The sequence below is a fragment of the Rhipicephalus microplus genome, unplaced genomic scaffold (genome assembly GCF_043290135.1).
Source record: "Rhipicephalus microplus isolate Deutch F79 unplaced genomic scaffold, USDA_Rmic scaffold_21, whole genome shotgun sequence".
In the NCBI taxonomy this organism is placed as follows: Eukaryota; Metazoa; Arthropoda; class Arachnida; order Ixodida; family Ixodidae; genus Rhipicephalus; species Rhipicephalus microplus.
Window position 1 is genome coordinate 5,111,336 of NW_027464594.1, and position 22,412 is coordinate 5,133,747.

At 44.8% G+C, this 22,412-nt stretch overlaps 1 protein-coding gene across 2 annotated transcripts in view; it reads right to left on the reverse strand.

The window, feature by feature from the left end:
• LOC119169884 (lysosomal alpha-mannosidase-like) overlaps positions 1–22,412 on the reverse strand; it is a 100,975-nt gene that overhangs the window by 32,643 nt on the left and 45,920 nt on the right. The window contains exons 11-17 of one of the 2 annotated variants that reach the window (XM_075883852.1): positions 16,926–16,965; positions 16,098–16,167; positions 15,950–16,003; positions 15,779–15,847; positions 13,766–13,882; positions 10,411–10,567; positions 8,938–9,008 (exon numbers count right to left, since the gene is read on the reverse strand). In XM_075883852.1, the coding sequence (XP_075739967.1) occupies positions 8,938–9,008; positions 10,411–10,567; positions 13,766–13,882; positions 15,779–15,847; positions 15,950–16,003; positions 16,098–16,167; positions 16,926–16,965 (578 nt within the window). Of the gene's footprint in view, positions 1–8,937; positions 9,009–10,410; positions 10,568–13,765; positions 13,883–15,778; positions 15,902–15,949; positions 16,004–16,097; positions 16,168–16,925; positions 16,966–22,412 lie in introns of both variants that reach the window. The other variant, XM_075883851.1, reaches the window with a different exon arrangement.

The following is a 22,412-nucleotide window of genomic DNA, read 5'->3' on the forward strand; positions in this document are numbered from 1 at the left end:
GGCTGCAATCGTGCTATGAGCGTAGCATGTAGTCATGTTTTGGATGACACGCATGCCATTTATCATGTCTGGATGTGTGATTTACCTTCGTCGTCTATTCATGTCAACTGGCATGAACTTTGATATATGTTGAGCTAGCAAAACGGCTGTGAGCGCGCAATGAGCGTAGCATGTCGTCATGCTTCACATTACACGCATCTCAAGTTCGGACCTGTCATTTATATTCGTCGTCCATTAACGTCACGTAATACCAAATTTGGTATATGTAAAACTATTGAAACGGCCGTGAGCTCGCTATGAGCGTAGCATGTGGTCTTGCTTTCCATGACACGCATATCATGATTATCATGTTTGCACCAGTCATACCTTCGTCATCTATTGGCGTCACATAACACCAAACTTTGCATATGCGAAGCTAGTAAAATGACCGCGAGTGCACCATGAAGAGCCCAATATACTCCGACGTAATGTTGACGCGCGCGCACGCTCGGCGCAGCGACGCTACGCTGGCAAAACGCGAGGGCACTATAGTCTGACGGCAGGTGCGAGCGGTGCGACAAGCGTCCGTCGGCGCGGCCTTGCGGCAACCGGCGCGAAATACGGCATGCTGCATTTCGCGCTGATGACATTATTCAGACAGCACTGCGTCTGCCTCTCTTCGTGACGGAGGGACGCCGCGCGCGCTCATACGCGCATGCGTCAAAGCAACGCAGTGCGGCACAGATCGGCGTCTGGTGTGACATCGCCGGCGTGACACAATGAAACGAACGCTGGCGTGCACGCGCGCCGGGTCACGTCGAAGTGTATTGGCACCTTGAGTGTGGCATGTAGTCATGCTCTTACATGACACGCATTTCATGGTTCTCACCTTTGCATCAGTCACATATCTTCGTCATCCGTTCACGTCCCATAATAACAAGTTTGGTGTATATATGCGAAGCTAGCGAAAGGGCCGCAAGCGCATCATGAGTGTGGCAGTATAATCATGTGTTTGCATGACACGCATGTCAGGATTTTCGTGTTAGGGTCTCTCGCTTGAGTTGTCCATGCAGTCATGTCATACCATACCAGTTTTGCAACATGTCATGCGAACTAAACCACCACTTGAGCAGCAAGACCATGAAATGTAAATCTTGATATTCATGACATACTTGTCATGATTTTCACGTTATAACTAGTCACTTATGTTCATCATACAGTCATGTTAAACCATACCAATTTCGGTTTTGATGTCATTATTGAAACAGCCAGGAGAGCCAAAAGTCGTAGGTGGCTACATGGTAGATAGATAGGTAGATAGATAGATAGATAGATAGATAGATAGATAGATAGATAGATAGATAGATACGCTCAAGGTCGCCGAAGTTCGCTAAGAAATTCTTCTGCTTCGCATCCAAAAAGCAGTAATCAAACAGAGTAGGGACAATTCAACACGTCTTCCGCCCTGCACGAGTGCGCGGATTGTGGCCGGGCTTCACGGGGTATGCGTGCGCGCGTCTGTTTTTTGCGTTGAACTTGGGACGGGGTTAGTGCGTTGAACGTAGCTACTTCATGTCAGACGCGGAATCTGGGGAGGCCGGAAGTTGTACGACTGGAAAATGAAAACCGAAGCTGTTTTGCCCATTGGTTGTACGTAGTGGTTTTGCTAAGTTAACATAGAAAATACACACACACTAAGGGGTGCGTCCGTGATGTGCGTGTTCGAGGAACGTGGAGCAAACAATTTTTCTGTCGTTGACGTCACTTCCAGTCAGCCGTAATGGCGACGCTTTTCTAGTTTCGATCTCAAAAAAAAAAAACAACACCGTCGTTTGCAAAGAGAGAGAGAATAAAATGACGGAAAGGCACGAAGGTTAACCAGAAATCGGAGCATCCGGTTTGCTACCCTGCACTAAGGAAAGGGAAAATGGGGAATAAAGATGGGAAAAAAGCCAAGAGCGAAGTAGACGAGCAAGCTTTTTTCAAAGGTAGGCACTTGTATTTCGAAGATAAGCGCTTGTAAGCAGCACTACCTCTAGCTAGACTACCAATATATTGACTTTTTGTGGAGTGCCAAATTTCTTTGCAGTTGGAATTTAAAAAGCCCATTATGTTGCTTGCGTTTACGCTTACAATACTTACTGATAATTCGTGCGTAGCGCACGCAGTCTGAACGTGGCCTGCTGGGTTCGACAATTTAGGGTGTGCGCTCTACAATAGTTCCGGTATGAACAAGAAGGGAAGTTTTACTGTATATGTAATTTGTTTTTAAACAAACGGAACAAAGGAAAAAAAGAAAATACGGAGCATCAATTAACAGATGAACACCTTATCTCTGTGCAGCTGATTATGACATGTTAAAAAAAATAAAATGTATCGAATTGTTCATATTTCGGAAAATGTTACGCATGCATACATACTAGAGTGCACGTTTCGTTAGAACGGAACAACAAAAGTGCTGCTGTCCCTTTTTTACTCTGAAGAAACGTATGTGAAGTCATCGAAGGAAAACCTCTTCGCCGTGTGTTTCCAGCTGCTCGTTGAGGTAATTCCAGACGATGAGGCACATTTTCTGGAGCGTGGGATAGGTGCCTTTATGAGGTTTGCGGCGTACTTCCTCTAAACAGAGTCGCCGCCACAGTACATACAACGTATGTGTATGGAAATTTCGAATACTTCGTCCGAAACTACGGGAGAGCAGTTAGAGGCTGCTGAAGGCGTATTAAAAGGGTCCTTCAACACTTTTCGAGCATGGTCAGCAAACGCTGCTGATCCGTAGTAGAGGCTCCCAAGAACACGCGAGCCAAGTGTTATATATATATATATATATATATATATATATATATATATATATATATATATATATATATATATATATATATATATATATATATTGCGAAAATTGCTTTCTTTTACCTCGACAAATGACGGAACATGCTGAAAAATCGCACGTAGAATGGCCATCTATGAGCCATTTTTTGATTTGAATTACAGAGATCACCGCAGCAGGCCGTCGCTTGTCCACGCTTGTCCTATCTATCTATCTATCTATCTATCTATCTATCTATCTATCTATCTATCTATCTATCTATCTATCTATCTATCTATCTATCTATCTATCTATCTATCTATCTATCTATCTATCTATCTATCTATCTATCTATCTATATATCTATCTATCTATCTATCTATCTATCTATCTATCTATCTATCTATCTATCTATCTATCTATCTATCTATCTATCTATCTATCTATCTATCTATCTATCTATCTATCTATCTATCTATCTATCTATCTATCTATCTATCTATCTATCTATCTATCTATCTATCTATCCGCTTACGACTGTTAGCTAGCTCTCCTGGTCGTTTTAATAACGGTATCGATACCAAACTTGCTATGGCATAACGTGACTGTACGGCGGGTGTGATTGACTAGTCATAACATAAAAATCATGACATGTATGTCATGAAAGTCACGATTTACATTTCATGGTCTTGCAGCTCTCGCGATGGTTTCGTTCACATGACATGTTGCAAAACTGGTATGGTATCACATGACTGCATGGCGAATGCAAGCCACACACCCTAACGTAGAAACCATGACATGAATGTCATGTAAGTCATGAGTCATGACTACGCACCACGCTCATGGTGCGCTTGCGGTCGTTTCGCTAGCTTCACGTGCACCAAATTTGGTATTACGGGACGTGAATGCATGACTAAGGTATATGACTGGTGCAAACATGATAGTCATGAGATGTGTGTCATGTTAGAACATGACTACATGCCACGCTCAGTATGCGCTGACGGTTGTTTCGCTAGCTCTACATACACCAAATTTGGTATTACGGGACGTGAATGGATGACGAAGGTATGTGACTGGTGCAAACATATTAATTATGAGATGCGTGTCATGTAAAAACATGACTACATGCCGCGCTCATAATGCGCTCGTGGCCTTTGGTATTACGGGACGGGAATTTTGGTATTACGGGACGTGAATGGATTACAAAGGTTTGTGACTGGTGAAAACTTGACAATCATGACATGCGTGTCATGTAACAACATGACTACATACCACACTCATGAAGCGCTGTGCCCATTGTGCACGCACGTCAACATTACGTCGGAGTGTATTGGGCCATTCATGATGCGCTTGTGGCTGTTTCGCTATCTCCACATATAGCAAATTTAGTATCAGGTGACGTGAATAGATGACGAAGGTAAATGACGTGTTCAAACATGATAGTAATGAGAAGAAAGTCATGCACGGCCTAACTTACCTCCACCTCGTAACATTGTGCTCATTTTAAAGTGACATATCATCCTTCCTCATTCGTGTTTCGCATATCATGGATTCCCACTGTACGTGGGATCTGACAATTTTTTTGTTGGAGATTAAGTCACCGGTACTCGTCTCCGTAGGTTATTTCATCAGAAATAACTATCCTTTCATTTATGATTAACATGCCTGGGTTTCATCCTCAATTTAAATGAGTGCACGCGTGCCGCTCCTTTAGTCCCGCCGTGGATGTGGGCGTAATACTACGACTACTACTACTACTACTACAATTACTGCTACTACTACTACATACACCGCGGACGCATGACCCACAACTTAAGGAGTTTCGCCCATAAAAAGCGCACGGGTTTTTCATCCCGCGGCCGTGGTTCCACTATAGGAGAGCTGAAAGCAGTCCCTTGGCCCCCACACCATAGAGTAACATAGTAAACATAAAGAGTGCTCAATGGCTGCCTGTCGCAGCGCAAGGCCGCAGGGTTTCTGCTGTCTGTTAGGTGGCGCACACAAAAAAATCTGGACGTGTGCCGATCGATCTGGATGTTTCTATAAATTAACTTACGTTATAAATGTAATATTTTGAAATATTTAGTGGGTACATTAGTTCTTCGGATAATAAAAAAATTGCAGCATATCCACGGGGTGGATGATGAAAAGTGGGGCGAAGCAATCGTGCGTCCATACGTTCTTGCTTCCGTCCGTTCATGCGTCTGTCTGTGTGACCGTCCGTGCGTGCGTCTGTTCGTGCTAGTTCACTGTATTCATGGCACTGCTGCCCAACGCTCGCTTAACCTTTCTGAAACCAAGCAGGTTACACCAAGCGAGTATAACGTAGCAATTCTTTCTTCTCAGATAGTGCTCGATGTACATGCCAAAGGCTGATAATTGGGAATGAGAGACATGACGATTCGGATTTTAGTTATTGCGCACGCTGCGAATTTCTTATTGTTCAACAACGCACACGAGAAATCTCCCACCGGTACCACCTTGCTGGTCAAAGCATAAGACATGTTACGCACTACTACAAGGGACGAACGGGCGCCGCTTCAAAGAGCTTCGCCCCTAAAAAGGCAGTGGCCTTGTCTACGGTGAATTCGCATGCATCGATGCTAGGCCTGACCCTACGTGGACCTCTTGTTGCCCCTGCATCAACACGACGCAGTTCTCTTTCGCCGACTATAGTGGTACACACACTTACCCATTCAACAAAAAAACGTAAGTGAATCAAAATAATTTACATTCCAGTAATTTCCTACAGTTGGTCTTTATAGGCCAATAATACGTGATGAAAAGCGTTTTTTCAAGCGCTTTCCAGTGAGCTCGAGTAATCGTTTCAGCATGTGTGACAGCGTTGCTGCTACACGTCGAGCAATCCAAAAAATCGACACCATTGAAACCAAGGAAAAAGATTTTATTGTGCAATAACACATAAACATACCGACAACTACAGTTTCGGATAAAAACTGGTCAAAACCACCACCACCGGCAAGATTTAACGAGAAATAATCAAGCTACAACAACTCAAACGCGTTTTCCATAAATAGCCCCAAGGGTGACTAGCCCTAACATGATATCGTAAATTAGCCGGTGCTTTTTTCATACAGGAGAAAAGCTCCCCTTCAATTCATCAACGCCTCCTTACCTTCCTTCGTGAACATTTTGTGCTCATTTACAATGCACATTTACCCAGGCGTGCGTGTGAAGTAAAAACATGATCCGCATTCCACTTACAGCTAACTCAGTCGCTCTTGGCTAGCACGCCTCGTTTATGGATATTGTGTAATCTACCGGGAATATAAATAACTTTTAATCTCCAAATCATAACGTATTCGTTAGCGAAGTTGGTAAAGTGTACTTTCATTTATGCTTAACATTAATCCCGCATTTGAAACTGGAACTCATTAAAATGTTTATTGCGCAATAGAAGTGCAGTTAGAGCTGATTCATTGCAAGGAAGGTAGAGTCGAGAACAGAATCAACGAAGCAGTTTTAAGATGTTGTGCTAAGAAGAGTAGAGCCAACATACCGTGGTACACCACTATGATCTCGCTTTTTTTTCAGCGTAAACAAAAAAGCTGAAAGACATCCTTCGCATATTTCTCAATCTTGCGTAGAAGCACGTAACCATGGCGAGTGAAGCACAAGTTTTTCTTCACACCACAAGGACCCCAACCCCACGAGGACGGCTGGTATTAGAACGCCGAAGCGCCAAGTCTAATTTGCTCAAGACATGCATTACATACTGCAGGGAGAATGGAACATTAGTAAACTTAGAAAACTTTGATAGTTAAAATACCTGGACTTTTCCTTCGTCACTCTTCCAAAGCACAGGCCGCTTTCCGCCAAAACACCCCTCTCTAACCCCTTCATTAGGAATGGGAAAAATACGCTTGCTGCACGGGAGCGGTGAAATACGATCTGCCCGGAATATTTTTCGCCAGAACATCCACAAAAGTGAGAGTAAAAAGAAAAAGAAAAAACGCACCGTGATCAAAAAGTTGATAGAACTTCGCAAAATAAAATGTTTGCCCAAATGACCTATCTGAATCAGCCGCTGTGGGAGTGATCAAGTTAGAATACTCACAAATTGGCTTCCGCGATTGAATAATCAACGGCACAGCACACACTTTCATATCACACAAGGCACCTAATATCCCGAGTACTGCGCTCCTCTTCCTGGTTTCATAGAGCCAATATAAATTCCAAGTAGGCCCATAAATGTCTTTAGTGTAGTTACTGCAGGAGGCATCACCACTTGATCAGAGGCCAAAACAAATGCCCGAAGGCAGGCACGGAACTTCCAACAAGAACGATGCTGCAGCAGCTGTACGATAGCGAATGCAGTTGCAAATACACCTTGCACACACTATAAACGGACGCGGGCGGCAGCGCAATAGTGCATTCCACACGGTTCCTTTGCGGAAGTGCTACAAAGCTGTCGACACACGGCTTGAAGTAGTCACGATGTTAGCCGTTTTCTTTTTGTCGCCTTGCGAACACTTGAGACACAAAAAACATCTCATGCCTCAAGCCGGGTTCACCGGCTCAGACGAGTTCCCAACGAGCTCCCAACGGTCGCGGTTTATGTTGCCATTGGCCGCAGGTGTGTGCGATTTCGTGGCGTGATTCCTAATAGCCAGTAGAGTGACATCGTGACCTCCTCCTCCTATTATTTCCTTCTCTGCGCGCAAGGGAAGAGGTGCGGAAGACAAGGGCAGAACTCATGGGTAGAGTGATACTCTGCTCTCCTAGCTCTTCTCTTCCTAAGGAATACTAACCGAACGTGCCGTGAGTGAGTGGTCATGCCCTTTCTCCTCTATTCGCTTTCTGCATCGGCTGGGCGCACGAAAGGCACTCTCTCTTTGGCTTCCGCTGACGGGCGATCGCTTTCCGTGGTAGCGTGTTAATTGTTTAGCTATCTTGGGTCAGCCGTGCGCCGTAATGTTGTAGAAAATTTTGCAAAATGGTAATAACAACACCTTGAATACTGAAGGTAGTCTTCCTAAGCATTATTCTTCCGTGTTCAAGCCAAACAAATGAAGCATACTTATATAAATTAACTGAGGCACATTTATCGACACATACCGCCGGCTCACCACCACTGACGATAGCCGTGACATTAGGAGACAGCTTTACTACGCTCCACCGTAATGAGAGAAATTGACATCAACTTCCTTCGAAGATGCATGTTGAATCTACCGAGAAACACTCACCTTGAATTTCGCCTGAAGCGCCGGAAAGAAAACAAGGTGTCAAGGAGCTACAGCGCACCTATGGCCAAGAAGTAGGAGTTCATTGTGTGGACGATGATGCCTACACCATCAAAAATTGCTATAACATTGCCCTCGTGGGCAGTGAAAGCTAGATTGTCTCTAAGAGCAATACTCATGAAGTTTTGATTTTCATGTTGCTTTCTCTGTAGCTTGTCTGACTATTCCCGCTGATTCTTGCATCAAGACCCAGTAAAGTTGACAGCCTAGTTAGGTATTGTAAGACCTACATTAGAAAGAGAGAATAAAAAGAGAAAGAATATGCAAGTATCATAAGTGACCCTTACCAGAAAAGACTAACCAATAAAGTTGAGCGAGTTGCTGACCCGCAGCAACTCGCTCCCACTGCCCACGAGGACATTGCTCTCACTAGCGGGAAAGCAATGTTAATGACAACTTGACATCGCACACAAACAGGAGAAATTAGGAAGCTACATAAAAAGTGCAGTACAAACTACCTTCTAACTTTGTCTCGTTTATTTCCGTTGCCAAGTTGTCATAATGAATATATACCAGCCAGCCCGCCTATAATCTTTTCTGCACTGTAAACGAAACTGATGATAATGAACGCGACTTCAGAATGACTACGTTAAGGCGCGGTCAATGAGATAATCTTATGAGAAACACACCCCAAGACAGAAAATGTAGAAATTAGCATAGATCAATACAAGTCCGTCAACCTCGATGCTTTCTCTTTTTTCATCTCCCGTTCAATATGACTGGCCAGTTTGCAGTTTGTATCGCAAACTGGCCATGCAGGAAAATAATGCAGGATCAGAGCATAATCATTGCACTATTTCAAGGCCCTGAATGTGCAGCTACGTATCAATTGCGTGAATAAATGCTACGGTGCATGCGTAAAGCGTGGCGGCGTCTATTTCTTACCTTTCCTTCCAGGACCATTTCTTTGGTACCGGGATCATCACACGTTGCGGCAGTGGCATGCCGTGAGTGTTCTGTAAAGCAAAACAGATGGCGATGCTAACAAGTAAACAAAATTTGCAATCATTTATACCGGTCGAATACAAACGTGACCGCCACTGTTATTCGGCTCAGCCACAGTGAGAAAATAATTTGGCGTGTTTTATGTTTGTATTTTAACACACTATTTAAAATAAAGTAGAACATATGAGTGCACCTGGATTGTTACCTCCACTAGGCGCACGTTGTAGCTTTTGTCTTTAGAAAGGCTTCAAAAATCAAATCAAGAATAAAAAAAAAGAAAAGCGTTTTCTTGATAGATTTTTTTGAAAGTCTTGGCTAAGGTTACTGAATCAAAAGTGTTCGCCAAAGTTATCTCGCCCTGTTTTTTGGCATGTAATAACAAAGCAGTAAGGAATAATGAGGCTTTGATTTCCGTTATGAAGCATGTGCTCTCAATCTTATCTGCATTTAAAGGGCTATCATGCGCAATAAACTGAGGAACTATCTAAAAAAATGGCAGCATATTCATGGAGTGAATAATGGAGAGTAGGGCGAAGCATCCATCCGTCTATTCGTTCTTGCTTCCGTCCGTTTATGCGTCCGTCTGTGTGACCATCCGCCCGGCTGTGCGTGCGTTTGTTCGTGCGTCCGCACGTCCATCTGTGCGTCCGCCCCTGCGTCCGTCCATGCATCCGCCCCTGCGTCCGTCCATGCGTCCATCCGTCCATGCAACCATCCGTGCGTCCGTCCATGCATCTGTCTGTGTGTCCGTTCGTCCATCTATTTGACACTCCAAGTACCTTCATCTCACATATTTTCATCATATATTCCGCATATATAAGCACCGCCATCCAGCGGACATTCCAAAGACTAAACGAGAGGTGGCACACGCACACTCTATTACAGCTTGCGCTTCGTGTCTACTTCCCACCTTTAACCACCTCGAGTTCATGGTATATGCTAGTTTACTGTATTCCTGGCACTGCGGCTCAACGCTCGCTAAACCTTCCTAAAACCAAGGAGGTTACGCCCAGCGAGTATAACGTAGCAACCGTTTCTTGTCAGATAGTGCTCAATGTACATGCCGATGGCTGCTAATGGGGAATGAGAGACAGAATAATTCGGCTTTTCGTTAATGCGCACGCTGCGAATTTTTCATTGTTCAACAACGCACAGGAGAAATCTCCCACCGGCACCAGCTTGCAGGTCAAAACGTAAGACCGGTTACCCACTACGACTACTACGAGGGACGAACGGGTGCCGCTTCAAGGAGCTTCGCCCCTAAAAATGCATTTCAGCAATGAGCCCGTCAGTTCTAACCTCAAACGTAGTCCTTAACCGCAACTTGAGGTTGTTCATTTCTACGATGTACAATACCCAAGGGAACAACCCCTCAAAACAAACTGTGCACGGGTTTCTTGTCTTGCGGGTTACCTTTTCTCTGATGTGTCAGACATTTTCTCGAGCTGTCAGATTCGATGAAATACGTTGTGAAGCCCAATGCCGCGAGGTCAGCAGTGAAGACGATTTCGCAGTCAGCCTTGCTAGACCTTTCCCGGAGGGTTGTCACACCCGTTGGTATCTTTGTGACCTATAAATATGGGTAAAAAAAATAAGTGCTGTAGAAATGACTTGGAGTTACTGTGTGCAGTTGTTTCAAAAATTCAATGAATATATTCGAGCTTTCGGCTGGAGTTTGAAATAATTCGGAAAAAAACTAAAGTATAAAAGGCAACTAATCTGAAATTTGCAAGTGATATGGCTTCAGATTTTGCACTAACAAACATAGCCCCAGACAAGAACTGTTTCTTTGTTTGTTTAGCAGCGTTCTTTCCTTTTTCTTTGTACACAAAAAAGCGTTTGCATTAGCTTGAATGCGGCATTAAGATACCCAAAAATCACACATAATGATGGAACAGGATATAATATATATAAAACAACGGACTAAGCCATAATGCAAGGCAATTAAATTAAGGATGACCGAGAAAGTATTTTTGCAGGGGGCTAGATGGCTGAATGCATAAGATTGTACCATAGCGTAAGCAAATATTGACGAGAAAGACTCAACGGGACGAACGCTCACTTTCAATTGGCCAAAATATTAGTTGAAACTTATAGCGATGGTACTGTTGTGTTTTTATCGACCTTGTGCGCTAACGCCATGATACCCTTTGATGCAAGAGAAACTGCCTATAAGTTATGAATGGCATAAGCAAAGCTTGGTTCAAGATTTCTTTTAGCCTACACCAGTAGGACTTTTGTCTATACGCTCTAGTAATAACGCCTATTGTTTTAGACGCCAAAAAAAAGGTCAGGCCTGCACGGAAGGCTTAGCACAGTCACAGCGAAAGCTAGAAGACCGGAATTTCAGGGCCTTTCCTAAACACTCATTGGTAACTACTGCTAGCAAACTTACTTTATGCCCACTACGTCAATAATAATTAACCTATTTGGGTAGTAGGCCGGCAATCGCTATTCTATTTTTCGTCATTCTTCAGAGAAGCGTGGTATCCGTTAAACACTTAAAAGGAATTTTCTGCCAATTGTTCATGCAGTGGCTGATGACAATGAGAAATTATGGCTGAAGTGGGTGTGCGCCGCAGTTGATAGGAGAACAAGAACAAGCTTTTGTAATGGGTTCGAGCATTGGACGGCCCACTCGTTACGCTATTCGCATTGTGCGACGACTGGTTGTTCTTGCCATGTTTTAAAACGCTTTATAGGTCGTATCAACGCGATTGCTTTCCCTACATCAAGCCTGCCTGCGGCAAGTTTGACTACAAGACACAAGGACCGGTGTAGCTCAGTGGTAGAATACTTGGCTTGCGCCCAGTGGACCCGGGTTCTACCCCCGCTGTGTCAAAAAAAGTCACGTGAAGTGGTTACGGACACCGGTGGTAGTGGCGGCGGAAAACTGCGCGTGACCCGAGTTGTGATCTCATAACAGCTTTCGCTGTTAAGGACGATGCGATTTTGAAGCGCACCATGTAAATATTGGCCATGTGGATGTGGATGGCTCTGCAAATATTGGCCATGTTGTTTTCTTTAACGTGCGCTGACACCACACAATACTCGGCCTTTAGCGTTTTGCCACCAGCAAAACGTGACCACCGCGTCCGAGCTCGAACCTGCGACCTTCGGGTCAGCAGCCGAGCATCGTATAACGGCTACACCACCGCAGTGGACTTGCTTAGGATCTGGCAACTCAATTCGCCGCATGGCACCGAGTGCAGGCTGCTTCGTGTTAGTGAGCATTAGCTGCACCGCTGCTGTGTCACAGCACCGTTAGCAGAAGAGACTGCACTCGCTATACGAGGTCACATACTTATGATTACAGTGATAGTACAAACTACCGTGTCAAAGAATTTAAACCTCTTTGGGCGCCGCGAATGCATGCACTGATGTCATCATTGGCGTGCGCATGGTTTGGGGGGGAGGGGGGCAAGTGTGATCCTCGCTTTCGCGTTCTACTCACACAGTAGAACACGAGAGCGAGGATCGCGGTAGTGAAAACTTAAAAAAAGAAAAACTTTTCCGCCATCTTCTGACTCAAAACGTTCAGGAAGGAAGGAAGGAAGGAAAAGAACAGCAAGAGAAAGGACAGGGAGGTTAACCAGGCAAATGACCAGTTTGCTACCCTAAGCTAGGGGAATGGAAAGAGGCAGTAGAAAGACGAGAGAAAGAGAGAGGAAAGAAAAGAGAAAGAGACAAAAAATTTTGATTCGATGCGCTGACGCGTATGCAGCGTTCGCACTCACAAAAGTTAAAGGCGTTCACATAGACCCGTATAGTCTTCAAAAAGCGCAAGAGGGCTTTGACTGCCTTTTGAGCCTACGAAAGATGAGAACGGTGCTCTAGCAGCATCTGCACAGAGACTAGCCGATCGTCCAATTGTCGCAATGCGTCAGACAGTTTTGGTTTCTCAGAGGCAAATGAAGGGCAACGGCATAGCACATGGTCGATGTCTTTTTCGGTGCCGCAGACGTCGCATTCCGCACTGTCAGTCAATCGGATGAGGGTTATACATATGCTTTTGTAAAGGCAACCCCCAACGAAAACCGACAAAGAAGCGAAGCTTCACGTGAACAAAGTCCGGATGAAGGTCGAAGTTCAGCGTTGTAAATATCGTTCTAAGCATGAAGGCAATATCCATCTCTGGATATCGTGCCTCGCAAAGGCAACATACGGCGCTGTCAAACGCTATGCTCCTTTTACGTCACGGACAGACGTTTCCGGCTCAATTTCATATAGCTAATTTCGGGCATACTTTTCATCCCCTCTCTCATCTTTCTTCTTTCCTCAAGCGTACAGTAGCCAGCCGGACACTATTTCGGTTAGCCTCCCTTCCTTCTGTCTGGTTTTTCTTCTTTCCTGAGCACCAAAGACTCTGTATTTATCTATGAGTAATATGAGCCATGAAAGTTCTCATCGCATGTATTTCAGTCAATACTGCTGCCTGAATCTATGAACACTAAGTTTTTAAAAGCTTCTGCAGGACGAGCAAATATATTGCTACGTTGATGACATATCAGCGGTCAGAAGACGACAACGAGGAAGTGGTCTGTTGGTTGTGCGTGCTGTCCTCCATCTTAGTTGATGCTATACGCATAAGTGTGAAAATATATTCATGAAGAGACACGCCTCGTGTCTATTCTAGTATATTATTACTTGTGGCCACAATAGAGCGGCTGCCGGACGTGTAGCCGCACCCACAACGTGAAATCACAACGTGCACAGGATAAAGTGGGGCACAGAAATTGTGCCATAAGATTCCAGCAGTTCAACTTACTTCCGCAGGCACCTCCACGCGATTGCTGTCGAGGACACGCCAGCCTTCGCCCACAACTGGCACCCTCAGATGGACGTGGAAAGGTGTCGCTTGCGGGTTGTAAGCTAACACAGAAAACTAGAAAACCAGAGAACAAAGAATAAAATACTGGATTTAAAAGTGTAGGAAATGAAAATTATCACTTACAACCGAAGGCTGAACCATTGATTACAATTTAAAAGTACGACACCTAAATGATGACCGCAAACAAGACATGGCCTCCACTCACTTTATTGACAGAGTGTAGGTGATTAAGGGGTTATTAGGAAACACTTTATGACCATTGGCACTATCCGAGAATGTTTTTACGTATTTTAAGAGGACAGAGAAAAAAATCACAGCATATCCATGGAGTGAATGATGATGAGCGGGACGAAGCGCTGGAGGGTTTCATCGCTAAACCGTGAACCATCCACGAATATCGCCCACTACATCATCAAAGATGTTACAAACACAGCATATATATCTATACAAGAAATTTTATTAGTCGTAAGTGGCAACTGTGCATTGCTTCAAATCCCCCTTCATTATAACAGCTTTATGGTCGTAGAAGTGGTGGATCAGTGATGGGGCGTAGTGGAGTGTTTTCAAGGACGAAGTAGCGGGAAGTTTGCAAAGGTGGAACTATAGGCGGTCACGTACAAACAAGGAGTGAACATAGTTGGACAATCTATGGTTCTTTAACGCACACCTGGATACAAGTACACGACCATCTTGCATTATATATTGGCAACTTCTGAACAGTATTTGCTTTATGATCGGTGAAGTGGTGGATCGGTGATTGGTTGTAGTGATATGTTTGCAAGGACAAAGTAGAGCGCAGTTGGTAAAGGTGAAACTACCGTGCTGGCTTTTAGCCACAGAAGCGTGTGCGAGGCCGTTTGCGATTTCCTTCGGGAAACGAAAAGATTTGAATGCAAAGTTCACCGATAAGAAAAGTTATCAATATCAAGCATATTCATTAAAAATTTACCATTTCGAAATTATGAACACTTCCTTTTAAATAGCAAGGCACCATTCGTTTCTTGGCCGATCCCCCATGATGGGTTGCGCCAGGATAAATGGGACAAACAAACAAACAAACAAACAAACAAACAAACAAACAAACAGGTGAAACCATAGGCGATCACGTACAAAGAAGGGTTGAACAGGCCCATGCCTTTAGGAGCCTCACCCCTAAAAGACTCTCCCGAACCACTGTGCAAGAACTATCGTTGATACGAATGACAATGCAATATGCACTGAAATAATGGAAGTGTCATAAAGATCGCCTGCATCATAGTCTATCGAATACCCGAAAATTCCTCGTAAAGAAGCGACTGTTGCACTTGCTTATTTGACGTAGGAATCAAATATCAGGTATACAAATAGTTTTGGAATTCTTTAAATAATGCTCTTGTAAGCACCTTCAGATATGAAGGTGGTGTAAAAAATTCACAAAGATTTGAAACTTTAAGCATGTAGAATGCATCCTACGAAGTACTGAACATCGTTCAGGTAGTGACATCACTTCTTCCTAGTCATTTTATTTCGCATGCCTTGCACTCCTAACTCCGATTTTAGCACTCTGCTAGTTGAGGACATCAATAATTTGTTGCAATATGTCACAGTAATTGCGGAAAAGCGAAATGTCACTGGCAAAATGTGAGATATTTACCGCTGACTTCTATTGCCGTTTCTTAGAAAAATTCTTGTTTAGGCTTTTCCTCTGAGGGCGAGGAGAACGACAGAGGATGTGTTGTATATTTTTACTTGGCTGGCTTAGATCACGATATCCCTTCTTTTTTTTCGGGCGAAATAAGGTATAGCTGTGGAGACTTCGCAGATGCTGACAAAGCATCAGATTGTACGGAAGACATTTCTGTGTGCACACTTTCTAACGGTGAGGATTTCTTCTTTCGCGTTTTATACGTGTATGTTAAGTAATTGTTTCATGCAAAAGTCATGAGGGTGTCTCTAAGCGTAGCCACTCACCTTTTTAGACTTTTCGGTAATATCGCAGGCACTGATGTTCAGAGTGTGGCAGCGGACGAGTTCCGGCACCTTCGCTTGCGGGTGTAAACTTAGAAGTTTCTCGAAAGCATAGTTTACATATTTCTGAAAAATATGATAGTAGCGAATGGGTATGGTTACGAGTTCCGGCACCTTCGCTTGCGGGTGTAGACTTAGAAGTTTCTCGAAAGCATAGTTTGCATATTTCTGAAAAATATGATAGTAGCGAATGGGTATGGTTATTCACCTAAACTAATATCCTTGCTAAATCACAGACGCGTGTAAATAAACACCTACTCACATCACTTGAGTGGAGACCGATAGAAATGTGCTTGACGTAGTCATTGGCAACAGCCTGCTTGGCGGTTCCCCTGGAATAATTTTCGAAGACATAGAGATAACAAAAACGTAGGCGAAGAAGGCGAAGAAAGGGCAGTTAACGCTAGCACATATGTACACCGTTGAATCTATATATGGTGCGTAACCAGAACAAGCTTTCCACCATCTTGAAGCGCAATCAAGAGTCTGGGTAGCTTGGGGCCAGTCCTTGTAAGTCTTCACTGATGTCACGGGTTCCTTTTTACATTAATTACTGAGGACAATCAGACGAACTTTGCTATGACACAGATCTGAGTTTGCGGCTTCTGGGTATGCGTGGTGAACGATGCTATTTGCGTCCTTGTTTTGTTGGGTTCTTCTTCTGCTTTTCGCTTCTTCTTTCCTTCCCTTCACTTCTCTCCCGTGTAGAGTAGCAGATCGAAAGAAACCTGGTTAACCTTCAAGTGTTTCTATTGCCATTTACTTCTCTCTCTCTACTATAGGAAATGAAAGGTAAATCATATGCGTGCACCGGTGCAAAAATATACCACTGCCTAACAGAGTCGCAAGCTCTACAGCAAGGCTGCGCGACTTCAGCGGAAAGGGTCATGCGAAGAGCTACAGAGCACCCATGAATACGGTAACAGCGGGAACTATAGGCTTCTGAGCGACAAGAAGTCGTAATGTGATCACACGACTTCTCCAATGCTGGCAAAGGCAAAGGCTGACTCACTCGGTTGCAGAAAATTTCTACGATCGCGAACACGTGAATGCCTTGTGTAGAGACACACAGGTGAACGTTTGTACTCACGTTATTGCATCGTGGTGCTGACCAACAGCCAATGTTTCACCTGCAACAAAGGAAAATGGCACCTTTTACATTAAGGGGTTTCATGTTGGGGTAAACAAAGAATTCAGTGACGTATTTCGACCAGGAAAATGACGACGAAAAAATGCGCATGACCACAACACAAAGAAAAATGTTTCATCAATAGGAATCGAACCCACAACCGCTGAATCATGAGAACAGATGCTGGGCACGCTTTCTGCTGCGCCACGGTCCCATTTGTTTGCATTTATCGATGCGCTATGGTTCCATACTTCGCACGCTTTTAAAAATACGCTTTTTATGTGCACAGCCCTCTTACAGCGCTCTTGGTAACTTGCAGTAATGCATCGTGATCGTGACATCCGCGATTACTTCCTTCAAAGCGTCGTTTATAAGCATCCATTCGACAGACTGCTCTCAGCAGATGTGCGCATGCGCGGATTTCCGACAACACCGCTGTGGCCATCTTTGATTGAGTACTCAGGGCACTGCAGGGGCGCTGCAGGGGCGGCTGCTTACTGCGTGCTCCAAGTATTTTGGCGTTTGGCATGAATAAACGGTGCATAAGACAATTAAGACAAGTCAACCTGGTGACAACTCGAGTCCCAACCTTCAGTGCATGTTACTGTATTTCAGGTTACACTGCACATCCTTGCGCTAAGACAAAGAAAAGAAGCAGTCGACAGTGCTTACATGTGGCCAGGTCATGTCGGCGTGTTAATGCGGTTGCTTTGCTTCACTGAATTCATATAAAAGCTTTTACAGCGAAAGCTGTTATGAGATCACAGCTCAGGTCACGCGAAGTTGTTCGCCGCCGCCATCGCTGCCGGTGTCCGTAACCACATCACGCGAAATTAGAAAAAAAAAAACCTAGCTCCAATGACACAGTGGGGCTCGAATCCGGGTCCGCCAGGGGCCAGCCTAGTATTCTACCACAGAGTTCCGCCGGTGTTTGTAACATGTTGTCCGACTTGCCTTAGGCAGGCAAGTCCAATCACACAGTTAGCACCAATCAGTTAGCACCAATCAGTCAGTTAGCACCAATCACACAGTGGTGCTCGAACCCGGTTCCGCTGGGTGCCAGCCGAGTATTTTACCGCTGAGCTACACCGGTGCTTGCGACATGTTCGCAAAATTGCCATAGGCAGGCTTGATATCGGGAAAGCAATCGCGTTAATGCTACCGATAAAGCGTTTCAAAACGGTGAAAGAACAAACAGTCATACCATAATGCAAATAGCGTAACGAGTGGGCCGTGCAATGCTCCTACCTATCTCAAAAGCTTGTTTTTGTTCCCCTATTAGTTGGTTGGTTGGTTCCTCAACACCTTGGCGCAACCCACCTAGGGGCATAGGCCATGGATCCGGAATACGGTGCCTTGCTTTTTAAATTAATTCACTTCTTGAAAAAGAGGGTTGGATTAATTAAAGGTAATAATAAAAAGGTGTTAAATTTCTAAATAAAAACCCTTTAAAAAACATAATAAACATACCAAAAAGAAAAAATATATACATAAAACAACTGAGGTTACTTATTTTTAGCATTCCATTCTTTTAGATTCTCGTAAGAAATTTGTAACAGCGGTAAAAACGCTCCTGTGGCTAAATCCAATTGCGACTGCGCCAAATGAAAGAATCACTGGAAGTGTCAAGTTCAAGCCCAACTTTCGTAGGGGTTCTTCTAGTAGATTTTCCCTTTGGGTTTTGAATTTTTGGCATGACAAAAAGAAGTGCTCCAAAGATTCCTTCTCATTACAATAAAGGCACAAAGGCGACTGTGCCAGACCCGACCTGTGAAGGTAAAAGTTCAATGAGGGGACTCGACAACGCAGCCTGGTAATCACTATTTTATCCTTTCTTGATGAACACCACTTGTTCTTCCAAGGGAACTTTAGCTGTGGGAAGTCTGATACAAACAAATGGGATTTTTCAAAGTTATTGGCCGTTGTGCGTTTTTCAAAGCGTTCCCCTATTAACTGTGGCGCATACCCACTGCATCCATAATTCCTCATCGTCGTCAGCCAGTGCATGAACAATTGGCACAAAATTTCTTGCAAGTGTTTAGCGGATACCACGCTTCTCAGAAAAATGATGAAGAATAGCATAGCGAATGGCTGCCTACTACCCAAATAAACTTTTTAATAATTACGTAGAGTGTATCAAGCAAGGGCACTTGCAGTAGTTACCCAATGAGTGTTTAGAAAAGGCTCTGAAAGGCCGCTCTTCTAGCTTTCGCTGCGACTGGGCTGCGCGTTCCGCGCAGGCCTGGTGTTTTTTTGCACATCTTTTTCGTCCAAGCAACACTTCTTATGTATATTCTGTTGTGAACACAGGTCTTAGATCACAGTGAATTATTAGGAAACCGTCTCGGTGAAGCGCGTCCATGTGACCTCGACATCGACTTGCCATAGGAAATCCTTACCGTTACAGAAATTCTGTGAACAGCAATATATTTCCTAGTACACAAAAGATGGGTCAGTCAGTTAGAGGCTATCGTGACACACACATTGCGGAGGATAACTGGTAGTCCACTCCGCGGCTACCGGCGACGGCTTCAGCGGATCGATGGCCCGGCGCCGGTATCGTCTATAGGCCTACCGCTTCGAAACTGTAGTGCGCCTACACTCATATAAGAAGCTCAGCTTTCCTACCGATGTTGCCCCTGTAAGTCGCGTTCATGATATCCCATTTTGAAAGGAATGGGGTGATTCCGGTGGCGTCCTTGGCTGCGATGCTGGAACGGCAGTATTTTCACCGTGCACTGCATGGCGTGCAGCTGCAGCGCGCACTTATAAGCATCACTTCTACCACAGGTCTCATTCAGGCAATACACTTCAGAGTCGCCACCGCCTTTGGTGAGAGGCCCGTTTAGGCAATCTCTGTGTTGCCCTGAATTGCCTTGAAAATACGTTGTATCCAATTTGGCACCGCTGACGGCGAAGTTTCTCTGTCGCTGATTGGCCCACCGGTCGCACAGAAAGCTTGCTGTGATGCAATAGTGCTGTATTTAGAGCACTGCTGAAGTACCACTCATTATGTTGTTCACACTGAACTCGCGAACACTCTCAACGGCACGCTGGAAGAGCACGGTACTTGTCGCTCCGCCGAAATTCGCCGATTATCGAGCATAATATTCTTTGAAAACACGCGAAATATTCGAGTCCTTTTGTTCCATGTAGACTGCTCTATTAGCCTCCCAGCACACAGCACGTGAAACCAATCATCCCAATTGATACAAACACGGTTGATAAGGTCATTGTTGCAGCTCGCCGATGCAGCTGAACGTGCCGTTTACTCCAAGTACCGGTGACGTAGGGCAACTCGTGGTAAGACTGGTCTATTCGGCATGTTTCAAATAGTAGAAGTGCAATTTGGTCAACGCCTCAACACACCACCAGGTGGCGATCTTACCCCCAGATGTCGGTTCGGGCTGTCACGGTGGATGGACGTGTTTTTGAGCGCTCCGGATCGACTGCGCAGATAAGTGTTTTTGCATGTTTTGAGCTTGTCTTTATAATTATAAGGCAGCAGTTGAAATCTTCGTAGCACTTATTTTATGGTACGGCTTTTTCGGGGGCCAGTCACCAAATATTTATTAGTTAGTGCGGGTGTGTGTGTTTGAAATTTTTTTGTTGGTTTTTTTTCCTTTTGCCACCCCGTGGGGGAGGTGCGCGTACATTGAACACGCAAATTTTTGTAGTAGAGCTTAGACTTCCTTTTTTTTCGTAGTGCAGGGCTCGAGTTTAGTAATTATCGAGTATAAGAACAATTGGTGTCAGAAAGACATGGTTAAAAAGACTGTAAAGTGTTCAGGATGTGGAGTGGTTTTGAAAGTGGACCCAAGTGAAGAAGCGGATGGAGAAGAGGCTGACGCGAAGTGCAGGCAGTGTGATGTCGAGGAAAAAATGGAGAAAATGATGGTTGCCCTGAGTGAACTGCAGATGAGAATCGCCGAGCTCGAGACTGCATTGGCGACAGAGCACGAGAAAACGAGGGCAATGGGAGAAAGACTGAAGTCCGCCGAGGAAGCACTAGCGAAGCTGAACGAAAAAGTGGCCTACGGAGAGAACAGCAGGGAACCGGCAACCAGAACGGTGGAGAAGGAAGAGCAAGCAAGCTTGGAAAAAACAGGTTCAGCCGGTTCAATTGTCGCAAGGCCCAGCTTCAGCGAGGTAGCGGTGGGGCTGGGAGGTGACAAAACAGCCAGCGTTTCAGGTGCAAGTAGCCCCCAGGTGCAGAACGCTCCAGCTGAAAAGTCACAGCATGTGATAATCGCCGGGGACTCGAATTTAAATCGATGCACAGAAGCCATCAAAGAGAGGGTAAGAAGTGACAAGAGGGTTGCAGTAGGAGTGTTCCCAGGACGCAAGCTTGAAGCAGTCATGAGGCAAGCGAGCGCAAAACTCAAAACTAAAGCTGATAGACGAAACCTCGTGATAATTTCAGGCGGTTTAAACGATGTCTTAAATGAAGATACAGCAGGACTAGCAACCACACTGGCGAAAGGCGTCGATGACATGCGCGCCACTTCTCCTAAGGTACAGGTAGTGATATGAACGATACCGGAGGTACCGGTGCGTGATAGCCACCTGCAAAGAGCGGTTGTCAACGCAAACCAAGAGATATGGCGGATGAGTCGAGAGAAAGGCTTTGAGGTGGTGGAAATAAACAGAGAGGCGCATAGGTGGGGTGGTATTCAACGAGACAGAATTCACTTCAATGGACAGCTAGGTCATGAGGTAGGCTGGCGGCTTGCAGGACGCGCAGTAGCTTTTTTGGGGGGAAAGCGAGCTCTTCGGGGTGCAGGATAGCTAGTAACGAGGAAAACAGCCAGAGAGACTCTTCGACAGGTGGTATGGACAGATACGATTCCAAAGTGGCACCAGTATCCAAGATAGGTAGAGTCCGGGGCATAAATAGACGTAGCCACGAGCGCCAAGCCAATTCAGACATAGGGTATATTAACATGCAGCATGGTAGGAACAGGCTGAAGTGGGAAGAGATCAAAGAACAGCTAAGGGAAGAGAGGCCGATGGTATACGGTTTTGTAGAAACACATCTCAGGGACATGGAACAACCTCCGAACAATCTGGACTACTTGTTGGAATATTGTAATAGAACAGAAGGCAGCCGAAAGGGGGGTGGTATTGGGGCATTCATTCATAAAAGTACAGACTGGCAAAGGGTCAAGCAGGAGTGCAAGGAACATTTATGGCTAAAAGGGAAAGTGGCAGGTCAAATGACACTCCTTCGTTTCGTGTACTTGTGGACGGGAGCAAAGGCCAGAGAGGAAAATTAGGCAATGGTAGAGTGTATATCAAAGGACATTCAGGAGCTAAGAAGAGAGTGCGAGATAATTATACTAGGAGACATGAATGTGCACATAGAAAATATAGTTGGGTATACCGACCCGACAGGCAAAATGGTCATGGATATGTGTGAAAGGCTTGATTTGATCATTTGCAACAGTA